The sequence below is a fragment of the Dryobates pubescens genome, chromosome 12 (genome assembly GCF_014839835.1).
Source record: "Dryobates pubescens isolate bDryPub1 chromosome 12, bDryPub1.pri, whole genome shotgun sequence".
Taxonomy (NCBI): domain Eukaryota; kingdom Metazoa; phylum Chordata; class Aves; order Piciformes; family Picidae; genus Dryobates; species Dryobates pubescens.
In genome coordinates this window covers 20422769-20435128 of record NC_071623.1, presented here as the reverse complement: position 1 = coordinate 20435128, position 12360 = coordinate 20422769, and the positions used below count along the sequence as shown (strand labels likewise).

Genomic DNA, 12360 nt, shown 5'->3' with positions numbered 1-12360 from the left:
TTTATGAGGTGAACTTTAACTTAAAACACCCATTTCTGGCTGGTAGACAGAAGTCCTTTGTGGAAACCAATTTGGCTGATCCACCTTCAGTAGGGACAAAGCAATGTAATAAGAAGTGCTGCCTACTTGAGGAAATGAACCTGGCCACATCACACCTATGACAGCCTTTTCATTTGCAGAGAATGTTTTGAAGTGCTGTGGTGGCCAAGCCTCTTGGTACAAATTTGCCTTGCCCAGGAGAAAAACCTGACAAGATGCCACTGCATGGCAGCTGCCACATGCCTGCTTCGTGATGCTTTCCAACCATGGCCAAGTCACTACACCTGACCTTGAACTGTTGATGCCAGCCCCCAGAGCAAGGTCAGCAGGTGTTAAACTTCTTCCTTTTTATGGTTAGCACCAAAACCAGATGCCCTGCTTTGGGAAAGAGAGTGACAACAGCAACAATGGAAGAGAATTCAGACACAGGTTAACTGCATGTTTCTTCCTTTTCACTGTAGTGGCTGTTCACAGCAGGGGTTTTAAGATTGACCTGAACACTTATTTTATTTATTCACTTACCTTCATTGCTATAACAAAGGAGTTACTATTAAACTTTAAATTAATTAGGACTTCACTCTCCTGAAATGGGATTCTACAACAACCCAGATGAGAAGATTGCAATTAGGTGACACAATACTCCAGCGGACCGTATTTGAAGGGTCTGAAGCTTCTTGGCAGACTAGGATTTGAAGGATATACAAGATTATTTACTCAAATACAACTGACAGAGCAGAGTACAAGTAATTTGGATAACCAAACACAGTTCTTAAATGCTGGCAGAAAACTCTCCAGAAAGTTAAGACAGCCATGGAAGAGTTACAGACCGGAGACGACAGTACAGGATGTAAACTGTTGTCCACGCCTCCATGGGGAAGAACCAAATCACAAGGCTCTACACTTACACCTGAGCTGTAACACAGTGGTAATCTCACTAAATTCAGAAGTATAAAATGAGCTCTTCCAGTTGTTTCCACTGCAGACAGAGTCTAGTTTTTACAAACCTCAGTAAAAATGTAAGAATTTGATTGCATTGTGCTAAAGTAAAGTAAAAACACAGAGACATGAGAAGGAAATATTTACTCACTTCAGTTTATCAAATACAGTGTGTAAAAGAAAAGAAAGTTCTGTCCATTGCAAAGTATTCCTTTGCATTCAGGCTCCTCTTAAAGAATAGATGCTTACAAAGAATGGCAACAAAGATGTGTTTTTAAAGTTACTAAAAGAATAAAGGCCTTCAGCAATGAGATAATTACCTTTTCTTAACTGTCAAAGTTATCCAGGTCAGAGCAAAGATGTTGGAAAATCAGAATTAAAAAAACAAAATCAAGCTGCCCTTCCCACCTTCAAGCCAATTTAGCTGCTTAGAGCAAATACTTAACAGCCTCCCTTTGCACTGTGAGCTCTAAGGACTACTCGTGCTTTGGGATTATGAGGTTTCTCAGCATGTCGAAAGAGTTGCCATCTGGGTGCACAGACTCTACACCCTTGCCTTCTTCGTGGACTTGAAGGAACCCATAATCATCTAAGCCAACTATCCATGCAGTCGGGCCCTCCTCACTGTGCAGGCGGACTTGCTTACCACTGCAAACAAAGAGAACCAGATGGTTAAAAATTCACTGGTGGACATTGCACAAACCATTAAATACAGCTTAGAAGACAAATGTCTAGCTGAGTATTTTTATTTCCCACTTCACTGCTTCTTTACAGAGAATAATGCCCAGCAGCATTTTCTACCTGCTTTAATTTCTTTCTATGGAATTAGCAGAGTTGGAGTTAATCCAAACAGTCTGTACTTTATGAAAGGCATGAGCAGAGTGGCTTCATCACTAAACAAATCATTCCCAATTCCCTTTGTTTTGAGATGATACATGTAAAATATCTAGGAGCATTAACTCATGCTAGTCCATTGATTTTACCATGTGCTACTTTTATTTTCCCTTAAAAAATTACATCCTACTTGGAAGTATACTTTGGTCACTAGTATTAAAGGCAATGAAATCTAGTAGAAAAAGACAAGACACCCATGAGCTCTTTTCAATGTTCTTGAAAGAAAGTTCAAGATGAACATTAAACTTACCTGTGTACCCAGTACTTGTAGTAACGAGGAAGAACTCCATTGGGCCCTTTCTCCTGAAAAATATCTATAAGCCTCTCTAGCACAGTTACAGTTCTTGCAATAAGACAGTCAGCAGTTAAAGGCTTCAGCTTTGCTCCCTCTTCCTTATTATATTTTGTGATGAGATCATTGATGCATATGGTAGGGTTGCTGTTACTCACATTAAATCCAACACCTGAAGAAAAAAAAAACAAAAGAAGGGGACAGGATCTGTAAATAGGAACATTTTGTTGCCACCAGAAAGTCAGTACTTTATTCGACTACCTGGTAAGATTATCTTTAAGGATGTTTCTTTCCAGTAACTGTTTTTCTGAATTTTCTTACCCTTTTAAGTTTTCCTTACAAATCTAAGTCCATATTTTACTTGTTCCTTCCCCTTACAACACCCCTTCGGAACTGCAGAAGTGAATGCAATGCAGTCTTTCAATAGCACTCCGTCCTGTCAATGGGGCTTTAGGAAGATGGCAAATGGTAACTTGCACACTGGTTACAGTAACACAAAAGTGAGAAATTCTTCTACTCCCTGGAAGCTGACAAATCATTAGCTAATTGAGAGTCAATCATTGATTGTACCCTAAGATGGAGACTTTCAGTCTAAAATCTGATTCAGAGATCCTTCTGTTTACTACAGTGAGCTGACTGCATTTTCTGAAAATGAAGTCTTTTGACTCAGTTGATAACCCTTGTTTGGCTTGCTCTGAAAAGCCCAGAATATTTGACTTTGCCATGCAAGACTCCAGCTTGCTTAATCTATCTTACCAAAGCATATGCTTTAGAAGCCTCAAGCTTCTTGCTGAGATTTCCCCAGCTAGAATAGCGCTGGCAGAACACTTTTTCTAATTTAAATATGGCTCTTGGGGCCTCTTTTGCAGTCTGCTGAAACAGCCTTCAAGGGATGTAAAGAAATATATTGTATTACCTGGTTATTTTCTTTTATTCCTAACTTTTTTTTTCCTTTCCTCAAACTTTGGGAATAAAACCTCTGTTTGTCAATCAGGTTCAGACATGATAAACCTTCATCTGCAAGAAGGTCCAGATGCACTGTTTTGGAAATCTGCTGTGAATGAGACTATTCATACAAAGAAGCAATTCTTATTAACTATAGGGAGAAGGATCTCTTCAGTGAAGAGTTTTCAACTTTCCACTAGCCAGAGAACGTGTGCAGAGAAAGCCATGGTGATAGCAATCCCCATAGGTTGATCCTATGGAAATGAGGAGACAAAGGAAAATGCACTGGAAAGTAAAATGTGTCATGCCAGCAAACCCTACCTCAGCTGTTTACATTCAAATACAAGAGTGACCCTGGCTAGTGAGCTGTGATTGGTAGTGTCAGGGCGCACAATGGGGCCTTGGAGCTCATCTGCAGGCTCAGAGCACTCAGGGTTGTATACAGAGAGACCTCTACTTGGCAAACAAAAATTGAAACAGTTACCAGATAGACTGAAATGGTAAGGTCAGATGAGGCAGAAGCCTCTGGAGATAAACAGGGTGGTAAAAATGTAGGCAGCTAATTTGAAAAACATTAGGTGATCAGGACTCCCAGGGCACCTGGACATAGCCTCTGTGAGACCAGTGGAAAATAAACACTGAGGGCTGATCCTGCAGCATGCTGATGTGGCTGATACATCTTCCAGTCCTAGAGCTAGCCCTGCCTTCAGCATCTCTGCACTCTTTGGACATGCCTTAGCTGCACACAGAGGCAGACAGAGCTTTTGCAGGTCCAGCATGTTGGCTGTCCTGCGCATTCCACTCGTGTTTGGCTACCTACGTCTGCTCTGAGTCTGTCCCTCACATTAACGAAGTACATTCTTCTGCAGAACTCTTCTTCCAAAAGTCCTGCAACAATTAAGTTCTTAAAAGAAAAAAAATAATTAAAAAACATGTTTAAAAGTATGAACATGAACTGTGTCATCTGTGAGGCCCTGAGCACATGGTACAGGTAAGAAGGCAAGTCTGTCCTTTGCCTTTTCTTGTGAGGTACTTCTCAGAGTACTGAAGTCACACAGTTGATCTTTGATTTTAATCATCACTCTCATATATGGGATACTATTTATGAGTGCCATGTAAACAGCTGAGGTATAGGTAAGCAAACTGCATGACTGTAGAAAGAGGCTGATTCTAATGGTTTACCTTTCCTGTTGCTACTACTAATACTAAAATGTTAGAAGTTATCACAGCCACTAGTCTCAGCAGCATACATCTCTGAAAATGATGGAAAAAAATCCTTGGACTAGTACATGGCAAGTAAGTCTCAGAAGATACCAGATGAAAGAAAGTTGATGAGAAAGAGCACACTCAGACCCATCACCACCATGATGACTCCTATGGGACACCAGAGAGAATGCACACAGAAAGTTTCCATTTGAATTTGAGTGGTTTGGTGTTTAGAGTAAGAAATACAAGGTCCAACCCAAACATGTAATGTGCAAAGAGATTTTGGTAAGGTGACCTATTTTTTTGGAGTAATTTCTGCTGTTCTTTTGTTAACCAGAACAAGACCTGGAAAAACATAAGGAAGCAGTGAATGGTTGACTGGGCACAGAGAGACATTCTAAGTGTCTTGGTGCAGCTTTCCTTCTGTACATGTAGATTATTTACAAAATCAGGATAACACAACTGAACTGAAAATGTAATGGCTGTGCATGTTTCACAGAAGGAGGGGGTGACTACTTCAACTCTTGTTCTGGCCTTAAAATTTACAGCACCTTGACAGAAATTGTATCATGCCCATACTCCCTTTGCAAGATACTTCACTTATCTACTATGCTACATTCAAATATAAACCAAGTATTACCATCATTTTCTTTAAACTTTTAGACTTGCTAAGGATCTTTATTTTAAGTTTTTAGACACAGCAGAGAGAATTATTTTTGGAATCAGAACCTAGAGCTCTGCTGGCAGGTTTCTAAGCATGTCTGATGGATTTGTGCTATTGCTGGTTAGGGAAAAAAATTTCCTTAACAAATAGCAGGATGATTGTCAGACTTGAAATGCTAAAAACATCTCATTTGTGCACCTAAATGTCTTCCCCTGTTACAGTACTGGGACTTCCTGAAAAATACACTTACAGTCGTTTTCAGATTGGTTGTGCTACCTTTTTGGAACCAGCTACCCAGGCAGAATTTTTCACCATTTGAACTATTAAACATTGAAATAAATTCCCAAGGGAGGTGGTGGATTCCCCTACATTAGACACTTTCAAGGCCCAGCTTGACAGGGTGCTGGGCCATCTCATTTAAACTACATTCTTACGCTGAAAGATTGGACTAGGTGGTCCTTGAGGTCCCTTCCAACCTGGTATTCTGTGAATCTGCGAATGTTCGTCTTCACAATGAGCAGACTGTCACTCTTTGCCCTGTCACCCAGCCTTCCCAACTGGTTCACAGATTTTACATTCTGAGAGAACTACAGAAAGTGATTAATTCATCACATCATTACTGTACTGCTGCTTCACTAGCAGTATTCTAGCTTTGAGAAAGGTATCATCAGAAACAAGTTAGGAATGGATTTTAAATGGATGAAAGGAGAAATTAAAACATCACTGTGTGTGCCCAGCTCCTTTTCTCCAGATTTAAAAGGCACATTCTTAATTTAACTACTTGTCATATTGAAAAGGAAAAAAAGAAAATAAAATTGAAAATAGGATCATTTTTTTCAGAATATTCTACCAGTTTTGCAACGGATCAAGGAGCACATTTTCCTTCTCTCCTGCAATGCTCTTTCTTTGAACTCCATTACATCAGCCCAGATGCTTGCATTTACATTTTCTTTGTCAAGCATATGGAAGCCCTATGAGGAGAGGCTGAGGGAGCTGGGGTTGCTTAGCCTGGAGAAGAGGAGACTGAGGGGTGACCTTATTACTCTCTACAACTACCTGAAGGGAGGTTGTAGACAGACGGATGTTGGTCTCTTCTCCCAGGCAAGCAGTACCAGAACAAGAGGACACAGTCTCAGGCTGCGCCAGGGGAGATACAGGCTGGATGTTAGAAAAAAGTTCTATACAGAAAGAGTGATTGCACATTGGAATGGGCTGCCTGGGGAGGTGGTGGAGTCACCATCACTGGAGGTTTTTAGGAGAAGACTTGACGGGGTACTTGGTGCTGTGGGTTAGTTGCTTGGGCGGAGTTGGATTGGTTGATGGGTTGGACGCGATGATCTTGAAGGTCTCTTCCAACCTGGTTTATTCTATGTATTCTATGTATTCTATTCTATGAATTATTAAGAAGAATGAAAACATTTACTTTTTTGTGCTTCCTTTTCATTTAGTATTGCAGTTTATTTGCTTATGCCTGCTGTCATTATTTGTTCTTGTCCTTATCGTTTGAACCCATAAAGACAGTAACAACAAATTTCTTTGGGGGAAAAAACCAAAACCACAGTATAAAGAAAACCTTGAAAATAGACATTTACCAATGAGTATATGAAATGTTGTTTCAAGAAGTGTAGAGTTTACCAGAACTCCACCAAGCTTCATGAGATCACTGTAGTAAATATCATTGGGCCATTTTACTCGCAGATCAATATCCTAAAGAAAGAAGAACACACACTTAGAAAGACCTTTGCTCTTTGATGCTGATTTTATCAGAAAACATCATATTCATCATTCCATAGCTCTGTATCTTCCATACCTCTGTGCCACACCAAATGTGGTGCTGTTAACTGTTTGTCATAATGAGCACTTATTTAATTGTTCCACAAATGTTAGTGAAAAAGTCACAGTAATGTGGTTAAGTGATTTACTTCAGAGGTTTGCAGCTGTCAGAGAAATGTGTCTATTTAAATTGAATAATGGCAGATAATAAAAGAGTGACCAAAAGGAGGCCAAAGACACTAGGGATATTCAGTCTCAAAACTGTGAGGTTTCACAGAAATAATTTCCTTCCTTCACAAGGTGCCTATTAAAGATTTAAAAGTTCTAATCAAGCAAGATGCAAACTGTGGCAGCTCATATGACTCACTGCTGATACACAGTCAGGATAAGCCCACAACATCATCAACACCATATTTGAGGACCCTTGCAGAAACCAGCCAAGGCAACAATGACATCTTGAATTTCAGAAAGGAAATTCAGCAGACAGGAGAAATTCCAGTTCACAACTCTGTCAATACTTCAGTAATGTCCTAAATATATTCACGCTTTCGGCAGCTACGCTCAAGCGACACCATGGAGCTGGAAACACAAACTGTGCTGTGTGACAGCGTTCCAGTGCAATAGAGAAGTTTTTGTTGAAACTACAGGACTGAACTGAACTTTGCACCGGCTACTTAAACACAAAAAGAAAGCAAATGTGCTTCCTGCAGTTTGAAAAACTGCACATGACTGTATCCCCAGAGGCAAATTATGGGAGGTGCTCCAGGACTACAAGAGTCACATTCCCTCCTATTGTAGATTATGAAATCCCTTTACAGGATGTGTGAAAACTGCACCTGGGTGCATGTCTACTTTCCTGACAGATTTAAAGGCCAGAGAGGAGTCCATTACACATACACTGACAGGAAATACTACCTGATTTTGCTATCAAAGCATTATGAGAGTATCATGAATTCATATTCATTAAACAACTGGACTCTTCACACTGGGAAAAGATTTATAGAAGATTCCTGAGACATGGAAAGTATGACACCATTCAACAGTACTATCAGTGTTAAGAGATCTTCTGAAGATCTATTCAGTAGATCATACTTAAGGAAAACATACACCAGCCACCTTTTCTGCAATTAAGTGACACGCAAGCATGAAGAACAACCAAGTGGGCATTCACAAGACATGAACTACACAGCAGCAGAGACTTTGCCACAAAATGAAGTACCACACAACTATCCACTTGCCAGAGAAATTATGGGTATCACAAAATATGCTAGAAACAGAGCACATTCTTATCTTCACTTACTGGAGAGAGATGCCTGCTGTTCTCAGAATGGGAAAGCAAAGAATTCTCTTGATATAAAGCCCATTTGCACTTGCAGCACTAACACCTGACAGTAAAGCTTCCAATTGAGCAGTCAGATTTTCTCCATGAGGACCCAGAACAAAGACTCAGTTGGTGTCTGTTTAGCATAGACAGCATTCATGGCAATCCTAAAAATTATGACTGGCTGACAAACTGAGATGAAGGTATTTCAGACTTTTGAATGAAAATCATGACTTGGCATTTGGGTATAGGGAATGACATTAAAAGTGTGTTAGACTATCATTACAATTCTGACATAAACCCACAGAGACGGAAATTTTGAGGAGAAAATAAAACCTCATCTGCAGATTAGCCCACTGTTTGCAGCTGCTGCATGGATGTTTACCTGACATAAAAGCACTGTGTTACTTAAGCCTAAAAGGGAAATTTAAGCATTAACTTTCTGGTAAGTCTCTGAATTTCTGTGCTTTAACGTATTTGAGACCAGACTCTTAACAATCCACCCCACTGTCTAGGGTGGATGTAACCATAAAAGAGATTCACTCTTGGTCATAGCAAGCTACGCATTGCACATGTGCTGTGTGCAGTAAGTGCACTATATAAATGGTTTGTAAATATTAAATATTTAGTACTTCAATTGCATTTTTCCTCTTGAATGGAACAAAATTTAAAATGCCATGGTATACCAGGGTAGGTGTATGGAAGCAAAACCACCTCCACTCGTAAGTTAACTCCTTCCCCAGTCAGACTTGTATTTTACAAAGCTAATGCTTGACCCTTCTATTGTAAATGGTTAAATTAGTCACTCTCGCCAAATATTTTCTATTGCAAATTTTAGCCTGAAGCATTTTGGTTTTATAGTCAAGTTATGAAGCACTGAAGTTAGAAGCTTTTAATGGAAAGGCTGACAGACCCTAAACTACAGCAAAGCTACTGGGTGCCACTATAATAAAGTTCATGTGTAAATGTGTATAAGTCATTGATTTTCAGTAATATAGGAAACATATGCTTTAGTTAACTACTTCTGTAAAATACCAAAGTTTTATAGTTAGCAAATATTAGGAAATGGTAACATTAAAAAGAAGATATATGAGGTGATGAAGAAGACTGGTTCTTCATTTTAATACTGATGACAGGACACTTGATTCCCTCTTGAGAGCAATACTCCTATGTTCTTGCTTTAGAAATCAGTTTTCAACCTTAAACAAGGGTTGGAAAAATCCTTTAAAAGGGATAAAGTGACCACTGAAACAGCACCCACAGAAAAAGCAGAAAAGGATTTGTCAGTTTTATTTTCCCTCCTCCCTTTCCCCCCAACTCCTTCAAAATCAAAACAAATTAACTCAATTGTTAGACAAACAAAACTGACATTTTCTTTACTGCTGAAGACTGAGTCTTAAGTTCCATGAGATTTGAGTGCAATGAGTGTAGTATAGTTGATCAACTCAGTAAAAGACAGTATTCATCTTATGTATACTACATTTCTTAAAACATAAATAATCAAGCATGTATGAAGGCTAAGTTTGCCACTATATTAGTGCTGAAGAACTGCACTATGCATTTGGTCATTCAACACACAGAAGAACACAGCTAAATCTGAATTTAATGAAAATGGAAAGAGGAATTTCGAGATAAATTAGAATGACATACCTCATATCCTGGTATTGATCTAACTGCCTCTACCACTGCCAAGGACACCAGGTGTTGAATAAAAGGAATTCTCTGGCCCAGGTTGGAATGTAGAGGAATGGTGAGATGTAAAGTGGATAGTGCACAGCCCACAGGACTGAGCCAAACATTTCCACCACGACCTCAGAAGGGGGAGAGAAGATGTTAACTTCAACTCAAGAAACAGGTATTTGTAAAAAGATCACTTTGTTAATGTAGGCAGCTACAAAAGAGAAAGATTCAGCAGTATCCATCCAATAATCAACTCTTAAGTCCTGTTTCCAAACTATCTTTGAAAGAAAAACAGTTAAAGTGCAAATCTTGTTCTTTAAAAAACAGCAGGTTAATTCATGGGGATACTGCTACTCAGTCTCCTCCAGTGTCCTACATGACTTGTTACCAGGGTTTTCCCGGTATGCACATTGGAATAGTCTGCCCAGAGAGATGGCAGAGTCACAATCCCTGGAGGTGTTCAAAAAACATGTGGACATGGCACCTTGGGACACAGCTTAATGCCTGTGGTGGTGTCAGGTCGATAGATGGACTTGATAATCTTAGAGGTCTTTTCCAGCCAAAGCAATTGCATGATTCTATATTATTCTTTTAAAAAATCTTGCTTTCTTTAAATGAAGACCTATTTCTGAAGATGCTCTTTGTGCATCTAGAAATCCATCCTCATTGTGAATCACCTTGATACAAGCCAGATCTGTACTGAAAGCCACATAACCATTTTCATGTAGATTTGTACTCAGAAGAACTTACTAGGCTTCTAATAAAATGAATGCAGCTTTAAATCAGCGCTAGCACCCTCCTGGTAAAGAGACAGGACGTGCTTATATTTAACTGCAAAAGAGTGTAAAAGCCCACATGACAGTTCAGGCAGGTCCTGCAGAATCAGGGAACCACTATCTGAGAGAAAGTCAAGACCCAGTCTTGTTCCAGTTAAATCAAAAAAGAGTTCTGATTTGGAAGTCTGTATTACACTAAATGTAGTGATGGCTGTTTCCATGACTGGGGAGAAGTTTTGGCAGAAACTAGAAGACCACTAAATCATTTCTGCAAAAGCCACCAAACATCCTGAAAATGTTTACTTTGGTCTCTGCTAACTTAGGCTTTGAGTTTGAATCCAGAGTTCAAGCGGGAAGAGAAGAGGACACAATTATTCTATAGATTATAGTATCAAAATTACTCGTAATGTATCCTTAAGGCAGCTAGATGACATTAAAATGCCTTATTTCACATGTTTAATACATATTTATTAGCATCAGAAGGAAACTTACCTTTCCCTTGTGTTTGTCGAACAGCAATCGCTATTAAACCCATCTCCTCAGGCAACTCAAACATTAACCTGCCAATTAGGAAAAGAAAACACCCCATGCTTATCAGCTGGAACACTAAGCTACATTCATGAAAATCTAGGCTTAAATATCAGGTCATATTTTACGTTAACATTGCACTACCAGTTATCCGTTTTCAGTTAACATTTATTCTTGACCTAAAAGCATTAGAATATTAATAAAAAATAATAAACAACCCTGAAAAATGATAATGTAAAACATTACTGTATCTATTACACTGGAAAAAAAAGTCATAGCCATAGTTGAGTTAAGGTGCCTTCTGATAACATACATAATTTCTTCATGTTCTCTTGCAGTGCTTGTTTTTTGCATATCACTATCTTCAGTAAGTGACAACTAGCAATTCGAGACATTTGTTTCTACTTAAAGTAAATTTTTTGTTCATACTACAGAATATAAGAGCAGCAGTTTCTGATTATTTAGAAAACCAATATGGTGGCAATAAAGCAGTTTAAAAGATACACTATCCCCTGAGAACTAATTATGATTTAACTACAGTAAATAAATCTACACCTTCTGAGAACTCTAGAGAACACTGGCTTATTTTAGGCTTGTGTTCTGCTTTCAAAATAGTTTCACTTAAAAGAATACTAACTTTCCTCTGGGGATAAGTAGAAAATGCACTTTAACACCACCAAATGAGTCAATGCTAGACTTTAAAAAAAAAAGAAAGAAAGAAAAAAAAAAAAGAAGAAAAAACCCTACTGTGAGAACTTCATTCAAACCACTTTAAAACAGATCTGAACTGTACTACAATCTCACTCCATTTCACATGTTCAGGAATTTATTTAACAGATAAATCAGATATTCAGGATGCTGCCAGCAAGGGAAACCCAGAAAGTGATGTATAGCCTACAAGTCTACTCCTAATAAGAGCACAAATATCATGTTGTTCATCCATATAAAAGCAATCTTGTCTTGGAGATAAGTGCAGTCCAAACCAGCAGAGTACCGTTCAAAATTATTTCTGCTGCATTTCAGATACGTATGAAAGCTGTTTCAAGTTCTGCACTCAAGCAAGTATCCATAGACAGCAAGGACCAGCTGCAAGCAGAAGTGTCTCCCTGCCACACAGAGGAATACATCTTTAGGTAGGTGACAAGCTGAGGAACTGTCATCCATCCTGCTCTGCAGGTTGAAAAGCAAGGTTTTGGTAACCCTTGGGGCTGCATCAGCAGCAAAATCCAAGTAGGCTCCCCAGGGTTTCAGAGTATATTTCAGATGGCTGATTTGCTTTCAGGATGACCAATTTGTGAGGCTATTG

At 39.0% G+C, this 12360-nt stretch overlaps 1 protein-coding gene across 2 annotated transcripts in view; it reads right to left on the bottom strand.

The window, feature by feature from the left end:
- Positions 1-706: 706 nt before the first annotated feature.
- The window catches only part of HLCS (holocarboxylase synthetase), a 123064-nt gene continuing 111410 nt past the window's right edge, over positions 707-12360 (bottom strand). For both annotated transcript variants that reach the window (XM_054165932.1, XM_054165931.1), the window contains exons 7-11: positions 11019-11086; positions 9721-9881; positions 6569-6683; positions 2120-2333; positions 707-1623 (exon numbers count right to left, since the gene is read on the bottom strand). In XM_054165932.1, coding sequence (XP_054021907.1) covers positions 1452-1623; positions 2120-2333; positions 6569-6683; positions 9721-9881; positions 11019-11086 — 730 coding nt within the window. In that variant the 3' untranslated portion in view covers positions 707-1451. The remainder of the gene's footprint in view (positions 1624-2119; positions 2334-6568; positions 6684-9720; positions 9882-11018; positions 11087-12360) is intronic.